Source organism: Somniosus microcephalus, unplaced genomic scaffold (assembly GCF_052327205.1).
Source record: "Somniosus microcephalus isolate GS21.2 unplaced genomic scaffold, FLI_Smic_1.0 unresolved_chr7, whole genome shotgun sequence".
Classification (NCBI taxonomy): domain Eukaryota; kingdom Metazoa; phylum Chordata; class Chondrichthyes; order Squaliformes; family Somniosidae; genus Somniosus; species Somniosus microcephalus.
In genome coordinates this window covers 44,061,670-44,081,764 of record NW_028225185.1, presented here as the reverse complement: position 1 = coordinate 44,081,764, position 20,095 = coordinate 44,061,670, and the positions used below count along the sequence as shown (strand labels likewise).

The 20,095-nt window shown below is 53.8% G+C and overlaps 1 protein-coding gene across 1 annotated transcript in view; it reads right to left on the bottom strand.

Annotated features, from left to right (window-relative positions):
- LOC147086856 (plasma membrane calcium-transporting ATPase 3-like) overlaps positions 1 to 20,095 on the bottom strand; it is a 158,234-nt gene that overhangs the window by 100,271 nt on the left and 37,868 nt on the right. Inside the window, exons 2-3 of the mRNA XM_085978341.1 lie at positions 13,106 to 13,303; positions 9,515 to 9,772 (exon numbers count right to left, since the gene is read on the bottom strand). Of these exons, the coding sequence (XP_085834467.1) occupies positions 9,515 to 9,772; positions 13,106 to 13,303 (456 nt within the window). The remainder of the gene's footprint in view (positions 1 to 9,514; positions 9,773 to 13,105; positions 13,304 to 20,095) is intronic.

The following is a 20,095-nucleotide window of genomic DNA, read 5'->3' as shown; positions in this document are numbered from 1 at the left end:
CCCGACACGGTGCGGCGTTGCTCTCTCCCAGTCCTGCCTGCGCACCAGCGGATTTCTATGGCCTCCGAGTCCCAGTCGGCGGACATCGGCGGCTACTGCGTAGTGACACTCGTAGTAGACGGGACCATGTACGATCATTTTAAACTTCTGGTCCTGCCCGACCTCTGCGCTGCCGTCCCGCTGGGGTTAGATTTTCAGTGCCACCTTAAAAGTGTTACGATGGCGTACGGTGGACCCCTACCCCCACTCACAGTCCGCAGCCAGCAGCTCCCAAATTGCCCGCCGCGCACCAGGTGCAACCTCTCCACACTCAGAGTCACCCCCCCCCGCCCCACTGTTTGCTAACCTCACCCCCGACTGTAAGCCCATCGCCACAAAGAGCAGGCGATACAGTGCCGGAGACAGGGTTTTCATTAAAACCGAAGTGGAGCGGCTCCTGAAGGAAGGGATTATTGAGGGCAGCACCAGCCCCTGGCGAGCCCAGGTTGTGGTCGTTAAGACCGGCGAGAAGCAGCGCCTGGTCATCGACTACAGCCAGACAATAAATCGCTACACCCTGCTGGACGCCTACCCACTCCCCCGCATAGCTGATATGGTCAACCAGATCGCGCAGTACCGCGTCTTCTCGACCATTGACCTGAAATCAGCGTACCACCAGCTCCCTATCCGCCCTGAGGACCGCCAGTATACTGCCTTTGAGGCAAACGGCCGCCTCTACCACTTCCTTAGGGTTCCCTTTGGTGTCACCAACGGGGTCTCCGTCTTCCAAAGGGAGATGGACCGGATGGTAGATCAAAATGCGTTGCAGGCCACTTTCCCATATCTGGACAATGTGACTATCTGCGGCCATGACTTGCAGGACCATGACGCAAACCTCGAAAAATTCCTCCGCACCGCCCAACTCCTGAACCTGACATATAACAAGGAGAAGTGCATGTTCCGCACAAACCGCCTCGCCATCCTTGGCTGTGTTGTGGAACACGGAGTCCTCGGCCCCGACCCCGACCGGATGCGTCCCCTTATGGAACTCCCACTGCCCCACTGCCTCAAGGCCCTGAAGAGGTGCCTAGGGTTTTTCTCCTATTATGCCCAGTGGGTCCCCTGCTATGCGGACAAGGCCCATCCGCTGATCAAGTCCACCTCTTTTCCCTTGACGGCAGAGGCCCGCTTAGTCTTCCACCGTATCAAGGAAGACATTGCCAAAGCCACCGTGCACGCAGTGGACGAATCCATCCCCTTCCAGGTGGAAAGCGACGCGTCCGACTTTGCCCTGGCCGCTACCCTCAATCAGGCGGGGAGACCCGTGGCCTTCTTTTCACGAACCCTCCAAGGCCCGGAGACCAGACACTCCGCTGTTGAGAAGGAGGCCCAGGCGATTGTGGAGGCTGTGCATCATTGGAGGCATTACCTGGCCGGAAAACGATTTACCCTGCTCACTGACCAGCGTTCAGTTGCTTTCATGTTTAACAACAAGCAGAGGGGCAAAATCAAAAATGACAAGATCTTGAGGTGGAGAATCGAACTTTCCACCTACAATTACGAGATCTTGTACTGGCCCGGGAAGCTCAATGAACCCCCGGATGCGCTATCGCGTGCACCTGCGCCAGCGCGCAGATCGATAGACTGCGGGCCCTCCACAATGACCTCTGCCACCCGGGGGTCACCAGGTTCTTCCACTTCATCAAGGCCCGCAACCTGCCTTACTCTATTGAGGAGGTCAGGACCATGACCAGGAACTGCCAAGTCTGCGCTGAGTGCAAACCGCACTTTTATAGACCAGACAGGGCCCACCTGATAAAAGCCACTCGCCCCTTCGAGCGCCTGAGCGTTGATTTTAAAGGGCCTCTCCCCTCCTCCGACCGCAATGTGTACTTCCTCAATATTATTGATGAGTACTCCCGTTTCCCGTTCGCCTTCCCCTGCCCGGACATGACCAGTGCCACGGTCATTAAATGTCTGAACAACCTCTTCACCCTGTTCGGCTTCCCCAGCTATATCCATAGCGACCGGGGCTCATCGTTTATGAGCGACGAACTCCGTCAGTACCTGCTAACTAGGGGTATTGCCACAAGCAGGACCACCAGTTACAACCCCCGGGGGAACGGACAGGTGGAAAGAGAAAATGCGACAGTTTGGAAGGCCGCCTGCTAGCCTTAAAGTCGAGGGGCCTTCCAACCTCCCGCTGGCAGGATGTGCTCCCCGATGCGCTCCACTCTATTCGGTCACTGCTCTGCACTGCCACTAACGCAACCCCTCATGAGAAAATGTTTGTCGTCCCAAGGAAGTCCACATCGGGGACATCGCTACCGCCATGGCTGACGTCCCCAGGGCCGGTCCTACTGAGAAGGCACGTGAGGACCCATAAAACGGACCCCCTGGTCGAGAGGGTCGACCTCCTCCACGCCAACCCCCAGTATGCTTACATTGCATACCCGGACGGGGGGAGGACACAGTCTCCATAAGAGACCTTGCACCCTCGGGGGCCGCAGTAACCCACTACTCACTACCACCCCCCGCCACGATCCGATATCCAGCCCCAGCAGACGGCAGGCCTGGGCCCCACGACCCGCTCAACATCTACGAGGACGACACGCCTGTGCCACAGCCTACGCAGGACTCGACGCCGGAAGCTCCACTACCCCTGCCGTCGCCACGCCGATCACAGCGGCAGACAAGACCTCCGGAGAGACTCCAATACACTAACTTTTAATACACTTCACCCCGCCGGACTCAATTTTAAACAAGGGGTGAATGTGGTGAACCACTGTTTGTATTCCACTGTGTACATGCCAGGACATGCCTCGGCTGACTCCTCCCACAAGTCCCAGTATAAAGGTGACAGCTCCCCAGCCCTTTGTATTTCTGGACCGGTCGACCACTCGAGGCAGACCTTCATTCTTTTGTTAATAAAAGCCTTTAGTTACTCTCTTAACTCTCAGTCTTTTATGAGTAATTGATAGCGCATCAATCGGTGATGGACTCTAAGGGTCAGTATCTATCAGTGATGGACTCTCAGGCTCAGTATCTATCAGTGATGGACTCTAAGGTTCAGTATCTATCAGTGATGGAGTCTAAGGGTCAGTATCTATCGGTGATGGACTCTAAGGGTCAGTATCTATCAGTGATGGATTCTCAGGCTCAGTATCTATCAGTGATGGATGTCAGGGTCTGTATCTATCAATGATGGACTCCAAGGGTCAGTATCTATCAGTGATGGACTCTAAGGGTCAGTATCTATCAGTAATGGACTCTAAGGGTCAGTATCTATCGGTGATGGATTCTAAGGGTCAGTATCTATCGGTGATGGGCTCTAAGGGTCAGTATCTCTCAGTGATGGACTCTAAGGGACAGTGTCTATCAGTGATGGAGTCTAAGGGTCAGTATCTATCAGTGATGGTCTCTAAGGGTCAGTATCAATCAATGATGGACTCGAAGGGTCAGTATCTATCGGTGATGGACTGTTAGGGTCAGTATCTATCGGTGATGGACTCTAAGGGTCAGTATCTATCAGTGATGGACTCTAAGGGTCAAAAATAGCGGGCAAATCATTTAAAACAGAGATGAGGAAGAATTTCTTCACTCAAAGAGTGGTGAGCCTGTGGAATTCCCTGCCACAGAGGGCTGTGAAGGCTAATTCAATAAATATTTTCAAGAGAGAATTGGATATATTTCTGAAGGCTAAGGGGATTAAGGGTTACGGAGAAAAGGCGGGGACGGGGTACTGAACTGGTAAGATCAGCTATGATCTCAGACGAAGATCAGCCATGATCTCATTGAATGGCGGAGCAGGCTCGAAGGGCCGAATGGCCTACTCCTGTTCCTATCTCCATGTTTCTATGTATCTATCAGTGATGGAACCTAAGGGTCAGTATCTATCAGTGATGGACTCTAAGGGACAGTGTCTATCAGCGATGGACTCTAAGGGTCAGTATCTGTCAGTGATGGTCTCGAAGGGTCAGTATCTATCAGTGATGGTCTCTAAGGGTCAGTATCAATCAGTGATGGACTCTAAGGGTCAGTATCTATCGGTGATGGATTGTTAGGGTCAGTATCTATCGGTGATGGACTCTATGGGTCAGTATCTATCAGTGATGGACTCGAAGGGTCAGTATCTATCAGTGATGGACTCTAAGGGACCGTGTCTATCAGCGATGGACTCTCAGGGTCAGTATCTATCAGTGGTGGACTCTAAGGGTCAGTATCTCTCACTGATGGAATCGAAGGGTTAGTATCTATCAGTGATGGATGCTTAAGGGTCTGTATCTATCAGTGATGGACTCTAAAGGTCAGTATCTATCAGTGATGGACTCTCAGGCTTAGTATCTATCAGTGATGGACTCTACGGGCCAGTATCTATCAGTGATGGACGCCAAGGGTCAGTATCTATCAGTGATGGACTCTAAATGTCAGTATCTATCAGTGATGGACTCTAAGGGTCACTATCTATTGGTGATCCATTCTAAGGGTCAGTATCTATCAGTGATGGACTCTAAGGGTCATTATCTATTGGTGATGGATTCTAAGGTTCAGTATCTATCAGTGATTAACTCTAAGGGTCAGTATCTACTAGTGGTGGACTCTGAGGGTCAGTATCTATCAGTGATGGACTCTAGGGGTTAGTATCTATCAGTGATGGACTCTAAGGGTCAGTATCTATCGGCGATGGACTCTAAGGGTCAGTATCCATCAGTGATGGACTCTAAGGGTTAGTATCTATCAGTGATGGATGCTTAAGGGTCAGTATCTATCAGTGATGTACTCTAAGGGTCAGTATCTATCAGTAATGGTCTCTAAGTGTCTGTATCTATCAGTGATGGACTCTCAGGCTTAGTATCTATCAGTGATGGACTCTAAGGGTCAGTATCTGTCACTGATGGTCTCTATGGGTCAGTATCTATCAGTGATGGAACCTAATGGTCAGTATTTATCAGTGATGGACTCTAAGGGCCAGTATCCATCAGTGATGGATTCTAAGGGTCAGTATCTATCAGTGATGGACGCTAAGGGTCAGTATCTATCAGTGATGGATTTTAAGGGTCAGTATCTATTGGTGATGGATTCTAAGGTTCAGTATCTATCAGTGATTAACTCTAAGGGTCAGTATCTATCAGTGATGGACTCTAAGGGTCAGTATCGATCAATGATGGACTCTAAGGGTCAGTATCTATCGGTGATGGACTCTAAGGGTCAGTATCCATCAGTGATGGACTCTAAGGGTCAGTATCTATTGGTGATGGACTCTAAGGGTCAGTATCTATTGGTGATGGACTCTCAGGCTTAGTATCTATCAGTGATGGACTCTAAGGGCCAGTATCTATCAGTGATTGACTCTAAGGGTCAGTATCGATCAATGATGGACTCTAAGGGTCAGTATCTATTGGTGATGGACTCTAAGGGTCAGTATCTATTGGTGATGGACTCTAAGGGTCAGTATCTGTCACTGATGGTCTCTATGGGTCAGTATCTATCAGTGATGGACTCAAAGCTCAGTATCTATCAGTGATGGGCTCTAAGGGTCAGTATCTATCAGTGATGGATTCTAAGGGTCAGTATCTATCAGTGATAGACTCCAAGGGTCAGTGTCTATCAGTGATGCACTCTAAGGGCCAGTATCTATCAGTGATGGATTCTAAGGGTCAGTATCTATCAGTGATGGACTCTAAGGGTCAGTATCTATTGGTGATGGACTCTAAGGGTCAGTATCTATCAGTGATGGACTCTAAGGGTCAGTATCTATCAGTGATGGACTCTAAGGGTCAGCATCTATCAGTGATGGACTGTAAGGGTCAGTATCTATCAGTGATGGACTCTAAGCGTCAGTATCTATCAGTGATGGACTCTAAGGGTCAGTATCTATCAGTGATGGACTCTAAGGGTCAGTATCTATCAGTGATGGACTCTAAGCGTCAGTATCTATCAGTGATGGACTCTAAGGGTCAGTATCTACCAGTGATGGACTCTAAGGGTCAGTATCTATCAGTGATGGACTCTAAGGGTCAGTATCTATCAGTGATGGACTCTATGGGTCAGTATCTATCAGTGATGGACACTAAGGGTCAGTATCTATCAGTGAAGGACTCCAAGGGACAGTATCTATCAGTGATGGACTCCAAGGGTCAGTATCTATCAGTGATGGACTCTAAGGGTCAGTATCTATCAGTGATGGACTCTAAAGGTCAGTATCTATCAGTGATGGACTCTCAGGCTCAGTATCTATCAGTGATGGACTCTAAGGCTCAGTATCTATCAGTGATGGACTCTCAGGCTCAGTATCTATCAGTGATGGACTCTAAGGGTCAGTATCTATCAGTGATGGACTCTAAGGGCCAGTATCTATCAGTGATGGATTCTAAGGGTCAGTATCTATCAGTGATGGACTCTAAGGGTCAGTATCTATCAGTGATGGTCTCTAAGGGTCTGTATCTATCAGTGATGGACTCTAAGGGTCAGTATCTATCAGTTAGGTAACAATTTCTAGTATCGGTCCAGTCGGGAGATGTTGAAAATGCAATCCGATTGAGTGGAGATGGTTACTGCTCCCCACAAAGGAACGTTTTTATTTATTCATTCTTGGGATGTGGGCGTCGCTGGCAAGTCCGGCGTTTATTGCCCATCCCTAATTACCCTGGAGAAGGTGGTGGTGAGCCCCCTTCTTGAACCGCTGCAGTCCGTGTGGTGAAGGTGCTCCCACAGCGCTGCTAGGGAGGGAGTTCCAGGATTTTGACCCAGCGACGATGAAGGAACGGCCCGATAGATTTCCAAGTCAGGATGGTGTGTGTGACTGGGAGGTGCTGATGCCGGTGCAGAGGTCGCTGTCGGGGACGGCCCGTCCAGTTTTATTCTTAGTAACGTGTGTCGTAGCAGTCTGACGGTGGCTTGCTTGGCTCTGTCAGAGCGGCAGTTAAGAGTCAACATGCAGTCACATATCGGCCAGACCGGGTAAGGACTGTAGATTTCCTACAAAGGGATATGGATAGGTTAAGTGAGTGGGCAAAGATCTGGCAAATGGAGTATAATGTGGGAAAATGCGAAGTTGTCCATTTTGGCAGGTAGAATAAAAAAGAAGCATATTATCTAAATGGTGAGAGATTGCAGAGCTCTGAGGTGCAGAGGGATCTGGGTGTCCGCGTGCATGAATCGCAAAAGGTTAATATGCAGGTACAGCAAGTAATTAGAAAAGCTATTAGAATGTTATGATTTATTGCGAGGAGAATTGAATACAAAAGTAGGGAGGTTATGCTTCAGTTATACAGGGCGTTGGTGAGACCATATCTGGAGTACTGTGTACAGTATTGGTCTCCTTATTTAAGGAAGGATGCAAATGCGTTGGAAGCAGTTCAGAGAAGGTTTACTGGACTAATACCTGGAATGGGCGCGTTGTCTTATGAGGAAAGGTTGGACAGGCTAGGCTTGTATCCGCTGGAGTTTAGAAGAGAAGAGGTGACTTGATTGAAACACACAAGATCCTGAGGGGTCTGGACAGGGGGGATGTGGAGAGGATGTTTCCTCTTGTGGGGGAATCCAGAACGAGGGGTCACTGTTTAAAAATAAGGGGTCGCCCATTTAAAGCAGAGATGAGGAGACATTTTTTCTCACAGAGAGTATTGTGCGCAGTTTTGGTCGCCTTATCTGAGGAAGGATGTTCTTGCCATGGAGGGAGTGCAGCGAAGATTCACCAGGCTGATACCTGGGATGGCAGGAATGACGTATGAGGAGAGATTGGGTCGATTGGGCTTATACTCGCTGGAGTTTAGAAGAATGAGAGGGGATCTCATTGAAACTTATAAAATTCTAACAGGACTCGACAGACTAGATGCAGGGAGGATGTTCCCGATGACGGGGGAGTCCAGAACCAGGGGTCACAGTCTAAGGATAAGGGGTAAGCCATTTAGGACTGAGATGAGGAGGAATTTCTTCACCCAGAGAGTGGTGAACCTGTGGAATTCTCTACCACAGAAGGCAGTGGAGGCCAATTCATTAAATATATTCAAGAAGGAGTTGGATATATTTCTTAAGGCTAAAGGGATCAAGGGATATGGGGAGAAGGCAGGGACCGGGTACTGAATTTGGATGATCAGCCATGATCTGATTGAATGGCGGAGCAGGCTCGAGGGGCCGAATGGCCGACTCCTGCTCCTATCTTCTATGTTTCTATGTCGTGAGTCTTTGGAACTCTCTTCCTCAGATGGCGGTGGAAGAAGAGTCTGAATATTTTTAAGGCAGAGGTAGATCGATTCTTGGTAAGTAAGGGGGGTGAAAGGTCATCGGGGGTAGGCGGGTATGTGGAGTCATCGGATCAGCCATGATCTCATTGAATGGTGGAGCAGGCTCGAGGGGCCGAATCTTGCTCCTAATCCGTATGCTCGTATGCTTGCTAGGCCATCTCAGAGGGCAGCTAAGAGTCATAGAAACATAGAAGATAGGAGCAGGAGTCGGCCATTCGGCCCCTCGAGCCTGCTCCGCCATTCAATGCGATCATGGCTGATCATCCAAATTCAGTACCCTGTCCCTGCCTTCTCCCCATATCCCTTGATCCCTTTAGCCTGAAGAAATATATCTAACTCCCTCTTGAATATATTTAATGAATTGGCCTCCACTGCCTTCTGTGGTAGAGAATTCCACAGGTTCACCACTCTCTGGGTGAAGAAATTCCTCCTCATCTCAGTCCTAAATGGCTTACCCCTTATCCTTAGACTGTGACCCCTGGTTCTGGACTCCCCGACCATCGGGAACAGCCTTCCTGCATCTAGTCTGTCTAGTCCTGTTAGAATTTTATAAGTTTCAATGAGATCCCCTCTCATTCTTCTAAACTCCAGCGAATATAAGCCCAATCGACCCAATCTCTCCTCATACGTCATTCCTGCCATCCCAGGTATCAGTCTGGTGAATCTTCGCTGCACTCCCTCCATGGCAAGAACATCCTTCCTCAGATAAGGTGACCAAAACTGCACACAGTACTCAAGGTGTGGTCTCACCAAGGCCCTGTACAACTGCAGCAAGACATCCTTGTTCCTGTACTCGAATCCTCTCGCTACGAAGGCCAACATACCATTTGCCTTCTTAACCGCCTGCTGCACCTGCATGCTTACCTTCAGCGACTGGTGCACAAGGACACCCAGGTCTCGTTGCACTTCCCCTTCTCCCAATCTATTGCTGTTCAGATAATAATCTGCCTTCCTGTTTTTGCCACCAAAGTGGATAACCTCGCATTTATCCACATTAAACTGCATTTGCCATGCATCTGCCCAATCACCCAACCTGTCCAAATCGTACTGGAGTTTCTCTGCATCCTCCTCACAGCACACAGTGGGTCTGGAGTCACAAATCGTCCAGACCGGGTGAGGGCGGTAGATTTCCTACCCTAAAGGACATTAGTGAACCAGATGGGTTTCTACGACAATCTAATAGTTTCAGGGTTGTCATTACTGACTCTAGCTTTTTAATTCCTGATGGATTTAACGAACCGAATTTCAATTGCCCAACTCACGGATCATTGTCCTGGCCTGCGACCTACCATATTTAATTTGAGCGATGTCTCCGACAATGATGTCCGCCACGGGGATCTGGATGATCTGGCCGTTCCGAGCAACGCTGAACCTTTGCTCCTGTTCGATGCGGCTTTGCAAGCCGCGGAACTGCTTCTCCTTGCTCCAGTCGTTGAAGGCGGTGACCAGGACCACGCAGATGACCGACAGCAAGATGGCCGCCCCTTCGATCCAGCCCGCCTCGGCCTCGCCCTCGTCCTCCACATCCGAGGACGTGTTCCCGCACGCTGAGGAGCACAAAGCGTCAAAGGTCTGGTCACCATTTCATCAGCGGCACGTCCCCGCTGTCAAAGCAAAGACTTGCATTTCTCCGGCGCCTATCCCCACCTCAGGACGTCCTAAAGCTCTTCACAGCCAATGGAGGACTTTTTTTTGAAGTGTGGTCACTGTTGTAATGTGGGAAACGCGGCAGCCAATTTGCGCACAGCAAGCTCCCACAAACATCTATCTTTCGGATCATCTACCTTTCAAAGTTTTGGGTTGAAGGATAAATATTGGCCCCAGGACCCCAGGTAGACCTCCTCCCTGCTCTCCTTCCAATAGTGGCCCATGTGGGATCTTTTACACCCACCTGAGAGAGCAGACAGTGCGTCGCTCCCTCAGTACCGCCCCTCCGACAGTGCGTCGCTCCCTCAGTACCGCCCCTCCGACAGTGCGGCGCTCCCTCAGTACCGCCCCTCCGACAGTGCAGCGCTCCCTCAGTACCGCCCCTCCGACAGTGCGTCGCTCCCTCAGTACCGCCCCTCCGACAGCGCAGCGCTCCCTCAGTACCGCCCCTCCGACAGTGCGGCGCTCCCTCAGTACCGCCCCTCCGACAGTGCAGCGCTCCCTCAGTACCGCCCCTCCGACAGTGCAGCGCTCACTCAGTACCGCCCCCTCCGACAGTGCAGAGCTCCCTCAGTACCGCCCCTCCGACAGTGCGGCGCTCCCTCAGTACTGCCCCTCCGACAGTGCGGCGCTCCCTCAGTACCGCCCCTCTGACATTGTGGCGCTCCCTCAGTACCGCCCTTCCGACAGTGCGGCGCTCCCTCAGCACTGCCCCTCCGACAGTGCGACACACACTCAGTACCGCCCCCCCGACAGTGCGGCGCTCCCTCAGCACTGCCCCTCCGACAGTGCGACGCACCCTCAGTACCGCCCCCCCGACAGTGCGGCGCTCCCTCAGTACTGCCCCTCCGACAGTGCGGCGCTCCCTCAGTACTGCCCCTCCGACAGTGCGGTGCTCCCTCAGTACTGACCCTCCGACAGTGCGGCGCTCCCTCAGTACCGCCCCTCCGACAGTGCGGCGCTCCCTCAGTACCGCCCCTCTGACAGTGTGGCGCTCCCTCAGTACCGCCCCTCCGACAGTGCAGCTCGCCCTCAGTACCGTCCCTCTGACAGTGCGGCTCTCCCTCAGCACTGCCCCTCCGACAGTGCGACACACCCTCAGTACCGCCCCCCCGACAGTGCGGCGCTCCCTCAGCACTGCCCCTCCAACAGTGCGATGCACCCTCAGTACTGCCCCTCCGACAGTGCGGCGCTCCCTCAGTAGTGCCCCTCCGCCAGTGCGGCGCTCCCTCAGTACTGCCCCTTCGACAGTGCGGCGCTCCCTCAGTACTGCCCCTCCGACAGTGTGGCACTCCCTCAATACTGCCCCTCCGACAGTGCGGCGCTCCCTCAGTTCTGCCCCTCCGACAGTGCGGCGCTCCCTCAGTACTGCCCCTCCGACAGTGCGGCGCTCCCTCAGTACTGCCCCTCCGACAGAGCGGCACTCCCTCAATACTGCCCCTCTGACAGTGCGGCGCTCCCTCAGTACTGCCCCTCCGACAGTGCGGCGCTCCCTCAGTACTGCCCCTCCGACAGTGCGGTGCTCCCTCAGTACCGTCCCTCCGACAGTGCGGCGCTCCCTCAATACTGCCCCTCTGACAGTGCGGCGCTCCCTCAGTACTGCCCCTCCGACAGTGCGGCGCTCCCTCAGTACTGCCCCTCCGACAGTGCGGTGCTCCCTCAGTACTGGCACCGGGGGAGTGTCGGGCCTGGATTACGGGGCTCGAGTCTCGGGAGCGGTGACATGGAGCTCGAAACCACGACTTTGTGACTCAAGAGGCGAGAGTGAGACCCACTGAGAGATGGCCGACACACAGTATGAAGTCATTTGGGGTCATTCCGTGATCAGCGCTCCCAGTGGACAGGTGACACTCAGAGATTGAGGAGGGGCTCGCTGGGAATGCCGGACTGTGTAATCTCCCCTCGGCGTTCCCCCTTCTGGATGCTGTGGGATTGACGGGTCCAATGATTCAATGCTCAGACATGAAAGATTGAACAGGCTGGGGCACTTTTCTCTGGAAAAGAGACGGCTGAGGGGTGACCTGAGAGGTCTTTAAGATAATGAAGGGGTTTCGATAGGGTAGACGTAGAGAAGATGTCTCCACTTGTGGGGGAGACCAGAACTAGGGGCCGTCAATATAAGAGAGTCACTAATAAATCCAATCGGGAATTCAGGAGAAACGTCTTCACCCAGAGAGTGGTGAGAATGTGGAACTCGCTCCCACAGGGAGTGGTCGAGGCGAATAGCGTCGATGTATTTAAGGGGAAGCTGGATAAACACACGAGGGAGAAAGGAATAGAAGGATATGGTGATGGGGTGAGATGAAGAGGGGGCGGGAGGAGGCTCGTGTGGAGCAGGAACACCGGCAATAAAGTTGATAGGTGAGACTCAGGGATGTGGGGTGAAGGTGGGTGGGTGGGGTTGAGGGATATGGGGAGAAGGTGGGTGGGTGGGGTTGAGGGATATGGGGAGAAGGTGGGTGGGTGGGGTTGAGGGAGATGGGGAGAAGGTGGGTGGGTGGGGTTGAGGGATATGGGGAGAAGGTGGGTGGGTGGGGTTGAGGGAGATGGGGAGAAGGTGGGTGGGTGGGGTTGAGGGATATGGGGAGAAGGTGGGTGGGTGGGGTTGAGGGATATGGGGAGAAGGTGGGTAGGTGGGGTTGAGGGAGATGGGGAGAAGGTGGGTGGGTGGGGTTGAGGGATATGGGGAGAAGGTGGGTGGGTGGGGTTGAGGGAGATGGGGAGAAGGTGGGTGGGTGGGGTTGAGGGATATGGGGAGAAGGTGGGTGGGTGGGGTTGAGGGAGATGGGGAGAAGGTGGGTGGGTGGGGTTGAGGGATATGGGGAGAAGGTGGGTGGGTGGGGTTGAGGGAAATGGGGAGAAGGTGGGTAGGTGGGGTTGAGGGAGATGGGGAGAAGGTGGGTGGGTGGGGTTGAGGGAGATGGGGAGAAGGTGGGTGGGTGGGGTTGAGGGAGATGGGGAGAAGGTGGGTGGGTGGGGTTGAGGGAGATGGGGAGAAGGTGAGTGGGTGGGGTTGAGTGATAGTGTGTCTTGGGCCCAATGGCGTGTTCCTGCATTGTAAAATTCGATGTAATTGTATGTGACGGTCAGCTCCCCCAGGAGGGGATGGGGAAAAAAACGGTGCAACATTCAGCCAATGAGGACCTACGTAGACGCCCATCGCACCAGAAGGGAGACCGATTCTCCTGTGGGAGGACGTGGGGCTGGGGTGGGAACAGCAAAAAGCATCTTACCGTCACTCTGCTCCGCAGGTGGTTGATAGAATGACAGGGCGAGGGATATAATGGCCGCCACCTCGAGGATTATCAGCGTGACGTCTTGCAGTGCTTCCCAGACTAACTGGAGGAAGGTCTTGGCTTTTTTGGGAGGGATGAAGTTCATTCCATAGACCTGTATCCTCTTTTCGAGGTCCGCGGGATTGCCCGATAGCCCTGTGGGAGACACGGCAGAGAAATTCAAACATCCCAACACCAGTGCAAACTCAATCCCGGCATTCTCCCAGAGGTACCCCACTTTCTCCCCATATCCCTCAACCCCACCACCCACCTTCTCCCCATATCCCTCAACCCCACCCACCCACCTTCTCCCCATATCCCTCAAACCCACCTGCCCACCTTCTCCCCATCTCCCTCAACCCCACCTACCCACCTTCTCCCCATCTCCCTCAACCCCACCTACCCACCTTCTCCCCATCTCCCTCAACCCCACCCACCCACCTTCTCCCCATATCCCCCAACCCCACCTACCCACCTTCTCCCCATATCCTCAAACCCACCTGCCCACCTTCTCCGCATATCCCTCAACCCCACCTACCCACCATCTCCCCATCTCCCTCAACCCCACCTACCCACCTTCTCCCCATCTCCCCAACCCCACCCACCCACCTTCTCCCCATCTCCCTCAACCCCACCTACCCACCTTCTCCCCATCTCCCTCAAACCCACCTACCCACCTTTCCCCATATCCCTCAACCCCACCTACCCACCTTCTCCCCATCTCCCTCAACCCCACCCACCCACCTTCTCCCCATATCCCTCAACCCCACCCACCCACCTTCTCCCCATATCCCTCAACCCCACCTACCCACCTTTCCCCATATCCCTCAACCCCACCCACCCACCTTCTCCCCATATCCCTCAACCCCACCTACCCACCTTTCCCCATATCCCCCAACCCCACCTACCCACCTTTCCCCATATCCCTCAACCCCACCCACCCACCTTCTCCCATCTCCCTCAACCCCACCTACCCACCTTGCCCCATATCCCTCAACCCCACCTACCCACCTTCTCCCATCTCCCTCAACCCCACCTACCCACCTTTCCCCATATCCCTCAACCCCACCCACCCACCTTTCCCCATATCCCTCAACCCCACCGACCCACCTTCTCCCCATATCGCCTATTTTCTTTACCTACACCAATATGGCGGGGTCGCGCACTTTGGTCTCGTAACCAGCATGCACTTTCCTGCCCCCAATGTCGGGGCTTAGTAGGCCGGTTAGCGCCTGTCGCACGGGCGCGCTCAAGTGCCGGCCATTAACTCACTGCTGTCGGTGGGATCTTGCTGTGCGCAAATTGGCTGGCCCGTTTCCCACATTACAGCAGTGTCCACATTTCAAAAAAAGTCCTTCATTGGGTGTCAAGCGCTTTGGGACGTCCTGAGGCGGGGATAGGCACTGGGGAAATGCAGAAGTCTTTTCTCATCCACCCAGTTTAGACTCCACTGAGTTTGGTAGACGACACAAAGCTGGGTGGGCGTGTGTGCTGTGAGGAGGATGCCGAGAAACTCCAGGATGATTTGGACAGGTGGGGTGATTGGGCAGATGCATGGCAAATGCAGTTTAATGTGGATAAATGCGAGGTTATACACTTTGGTAGCAGGAAGGCAGATTATTATCTAAATGGCAATAGATTGGGAGAAGGGGAAGTGCAACGAGACCTCGGCGTCCTTGTGCACCAGTCGCTGAAGGTAAGCATGCAGGTGCAGCAGGTGGTTAAGAAGGCAAATGGTATGTTGACCTTCAAAGCGAGAGGATTTGAGTACAGGAACAAGGATGTCTTGCTGCAGTTGTACAGGGCCTTGGTGAGACCACACCTTGAGTATTGTGTGCAGTTTTGGTCACCTTGTCTGAGGAAGGATGTTCTTGCCATGGAAGGAGTTCAGCGAAAATTCACCAGGCTGATACCTGGGATGGCAGGAATGACGTATGAGGAGAGATTGGGTCGATTGGGCTTATATTCGCTGGAGTTTAGAAGAATGAGAGGGGATCTCATTGAAACTTCTAAAATTCTAACAGGACTCGACAGACTAGATGCAGGAAGGATGTTCCCGATGGTCGGGGAGTCCAGAACTAGGGGTCACGGTCTAAGGATAAGGAGGAGGCCATTTAGGACAGAGATGAGGAGGAATTTTTTCACAGAATCACAGAAACCCCACAGTGCAGATAGAGGCCATTTTGGCCCATCGAGCCTGCACCGACACATATCCCACCCGATCCCCGTAACCCCTACACCAACACATATCCCACCCTATCCCCGTAACCCCACATATTTAATCCCCCTAACACTAAGGGTCAATTTATCATAGCCAATCAACCTAACCCGCACATCTTTGGACTGTGGGAGGAAACCGGAGCACCCGGAGGAAACCCACGCAAACACGGGGAGAATGTGCAAACTGCACACAGACAGTCACCCGAGGCCGGATTCGAACCCGGGTCCCTGGCGCTGTGAGGCAACAGTGCTAACCACTATGCCACCGTGCTCCACCCAGAGAGTGGTGAACCTGTGGAATTCTCTGCCACAGAAGGCAGTTGAGGCCAATTCATTAAATATATTCAAGAAGGAGTTAGATATATTTCTTAAGGCTAAAGTGATCAAGGGATATGGGGAGAAGGCAGGAATAGGGTACTGAGTTTGGATGATCAGCCATGATCTCATTGAATGGCGGAGCAGGCTCGAGGGGCCGAATGGCCGACTCCTGCTCCTATCTTCTATGTTTCTATCAACTCACTGCTCTAGGTGGGATCTTGCTGTGTGCAAATTGGCTGCCCCGTTTCTTACGTTACAAGAGTGGCCACATTTCAAAAAAAGTCCTTCATTGGGTGTCAAGTGCTTTGCGATGTCCTGAGGAGGCGAAAGGCGCCGGGGAAATGCAGAAGTCTTTTCTCATCCACCCAGTTTAGACTCCACTGAGTTCGGTACCTTCACCAAGCCAGGGGGGAAAACACTAATTGTTTAATTGCAATTAAATATTTGTGGATATTAATATTAATTCTATCTGCAGGGAGATTTTAATTAAATCTCTTTGGTACGCTGCTCCTCAGCCAAACGATCTACGAGGCTATAATATTTGTTGGCCTAACGATTGTTGTCTTATTTGTGTTAGAGATTAACCTGTTCATCCCCTTAGCTCAATGTTCTCGCTCTCGCCTCTGAGTCAGAAGGTCATGGGTTCGAGCCCCCAACTCCAGAGACTCGAGCCCCGTAATCCAGGCCAGACACTCCCCCGGTGAAAGTACTGAGGGAGCGCCGCACTGTCGGAGGGGCGGTACTAAGGGAGCACTGCACTGTCGGAGGGGCGGTACTGAGGGAGCGCCGCACTGTCGGAGGGGCGGTACTGAGAGAGCGCCGCACTGTCGGAGGGGCAGTACTGAGAGAGCGCCGCACTGTCGGAGGGGCGGTACTGAGGGAGCGCCGCACTGTCGGAGGGGCAGTACTGAGAGAGCGCCGCACTGTCGGAGGGGCGGTACTGAGGGAGCGCCGCACTGTCGGAGGGGCAGTACTGAGGGAGCGCCGCACTGTCGGAGGGGCGGTGCTGAGGGAGCGCCGCACTGTCGGAGGGGCAGCACTGAGGGAGCGCCGCACTGTCGGAGGAGCGGTACTGAGGGAGCGCCACACTGTCGGAGGGGCGGTACTGAGGGAGCGCCGCACTGTCGGAGGGGCGGTACTGAGGGAGTGCCGCACTGTCGGAGGGGCGGGTACTGAGGGAGCGCCGCACTGTCGGAGGGGCGGTACTGAGGGAGCGCCGCACTGTCGGAGGGGCGGTACTGAGGGAGCGCCGCACTGTCGGAGGGGGCGGTACTGAGGGAGCACCGCACTGTCGGAGGGGGCGGTACTGAGGGAGCGCCGCACTGTCGGAGGGGCAGTACTGAGGGAGCGCCGCACTGTCGGAGGGGCGGTACTGAGGGAGCGCTGCACTGTCGGAGGGGTGGTACTGAGGGAGCGCCGCACTGTTGGAGGGGCGGTACTGAGGGAGCGCCGCACTGTCGGAGGGGCAGTACTGAGGGAGCGCCGCACTGTCGGAGGTGGAGTACTGAGGGAGCACCGCACTGTCTGCCCTCTCAGGTGGATGTAAAAGATCCCACGGCCACTATTGGAAGAAGAGCAGGGGGGAGTTCTCCCCGCTGTCCTGGGGCCAATATTTATCCCTCAACCAACATCACTCGTTCTGGATTGACACAGGGCTATGGGGAATGAGCGGGACAGTGGGATTAGTTTGGGGATTGATACAGGGCTATGGGGAGAGAGCGGAGCAGTGGGATTAGTTTGGGATTGATACAGGGCTATGGGGAGAGAGCGGGGCAGTAGATTAGTTTGGGATTGATACAGGGCTATGGGGAGAGAGCAGGGCAGTGGCATTAGTTTGGGATTGACACAGGGCTATGGGGAGAGAGTGGGGCAGTGGGATTAGTTTGGGATTGATACAGGGCTATGGGGAGCGAGCGGGACAGTGGGATTAGTTTCGGATTGATACAGGGCTATGGAGAGAGAGCGGGGCAGTGGGATTAGTTTGGGATTGATACAGGGCTATGGGGAGAGAGCGGGGCAGTGGGATTAGTTTGGGGATTGATACAGGGCTATGGGGAGAGAGCGGAGCAGTGGGATTAGTTTGGGATTGATACAGGGCTATGGGGAGAGAGCGGGGCAGTAGATTAGTTTGGGATTGATACAGGGCTATGGGGAGAGAGCGGGGCAGTGGGATTAGTTTGGGATTGATACAGGGCTATGGGGAGAGAGTGGGGCAGTGGGATTAGTTTGGGGGTTGATACAGGGTTATGGGGACAGAGCGGGGCAGTGACATTAGTTTGGGATTGACACAGAGCTATGGGGAGAGAGCGGGGCAGTGGGATTAGCTTGGGGATTGATACAGGGCTATGGGGAGAGAGCGGGGCAGTGGGATTAGTTTGGGGATTGATACAGGGCTATAGGGAGAGAGCAGGGCAGTGGGATTAGATTGGGGATTGATAGAGGGCTATGGGGAGAGAGCGGGTCAGTGGGATTGGTTTGGGGATTGATACAGGGCTATGGGGAGAGAGCAGGGCAGTGGGATTAGATTGGGGATTGATACAGGGCTATGGGGAGAGAGCGGGGCAGTGGGATTAGTTTGGGGGTTGATACAGGGCTATGGGGGAGAGCGGGGCAGTGGGATTAGTTTGGGGGTTGATACAGGGCTATGGGGGAGAGCGAGGCAGTGGGATTAGTTTGGGGATTAATACAGGGCTATGGGGAGAGAGCGGGGCAGTGGGATTAGTTTGGGGATTGATACAGGGCTATGGGGAGAGAGCGGGGCAGTGGGATCAGTTTGGGGATTGATACAGGGCTATGGGGAGAGAGCGGGGCAGTGGGATTAGTTTGGGGGTTGAAACAGGGCTATGGGGAGAGAACGGGTCAGTGGGATTAGTTTGGGGATTGAGACAGGGCTATGGGGAGAGAGCGGGGCAGTGGGATCAGTTTGGGGGTTGATACAGGGCTATGGGGAGAGAGCGGGGCAGTGGGATTAGTTTGGGGGTTGATACAGGGCTATGGGGAGAGAGCGGGGCAGTGGGATCAGTTTGGGGGTTGACACAGGGCTATGGGGAGAGAGCGGGGTAGTGGGATTAGTTTCGGGATTGATACAGGGCTATGGGGAGAGGGCGGGCAGTGGGATTAGTTTGGGATTGACACAGGGCTGTGGGGAGAGAGTGGGGCAGTGGGATTAGTTTGGAGATTGATACAGGGTTATGGGGAGAGAGCGGGGCAGTGACATTAGTTTGGGATTGACACAGAGCTATGGGGAGAGAGCGGGGCAGTGGGATTAGCTTGGGGATTGATACAGGGCTATGGGGAGAGCGGGGCAGTGGGATTAGTTTGGGGATTGATACAGGGCTATAGGGAGAGAGCAGGGCAGTGGAATTAGATTGGGGATTGATACAGGGCTATGGGGAGAGAACGGGTCAGTGGGATTAGTTTGGGGATTGAGACAGGGCTATGGGGAGAGAGCGGGGCAGTGGGATCAGTTTGGGGGTTGATACAGGGCTATGGGGAGAGAGCGGGGCAGTGGGATTAGTTTGGGGGTTGATACAGGGCTATGGGGAGAGAGCGGGGCAGTGGGATCAGTTTGGGGGTTGATACAGGGCTATGGGGAGAGAGCGGGGTAGTGGGATTAGTTTCGGGGTTGATACAGGGCTATGGGGAGAGGGCGGGCAGTGGGATTAGTTTGGGGATTGAGACAGGGCTATGGGGAGAGAGCGGGGCAGTGGGTTCAGTTTGGGGGTTGATACAGGGCTATGGGGAGAGAGCGGGGCAGTGGGATTAGTTTGGGGGTTGATACAGGGCTATGGGGAGAGAGCGGGGTAGTGGGATTAGTTTCGGGATTGATACAGGGCTATGGGGAGAGGGCGGGCAGTGGAATTAGTTTGGGATTGACACAGGGCTATGGGGAGAGAGTGGGGCAGTGGGATTAGTTTGGAGATTGATACAGGGTTATGGGGAGAGAGCGGGGCAGTGACATTAGTTTGGGATTGACACAGAGCTATGGGGAGAGAGCGGGGCAGTGGGATTAGCTTGGGGATTGATACAGGGCTATGGGGAGAGAGCGGGGCAGTGGGATTAGTTTGGGATTGACACAGGGCTATGGGGAGAGAGTGGGGCAGTGGGATTAGTTTGGAGATTGATACAGGGCTATGGGGAGAGAGCGGGGCAGTGGGATTAGCTTGGGGATTGATACAGGGCTATGGGGAGAGAGCGGGGAAGTGGGATTAGTTTGGGGATTGATACAGGGCTATGGGGAGAGAGCGGGGCAGTGGGATTAGTTTGGGGATTGATACAGGTCTATGGGGAGAGAGCGGGGCAGTGACATTCGTTTGGGATTGACACAGAGCTATGGGGAGAGAGCGGGGCAGTGGGATTAGCTTGGGGATTGATACAGGGCTATAGGGAGAGAGCAGGGCAGTGGAATTA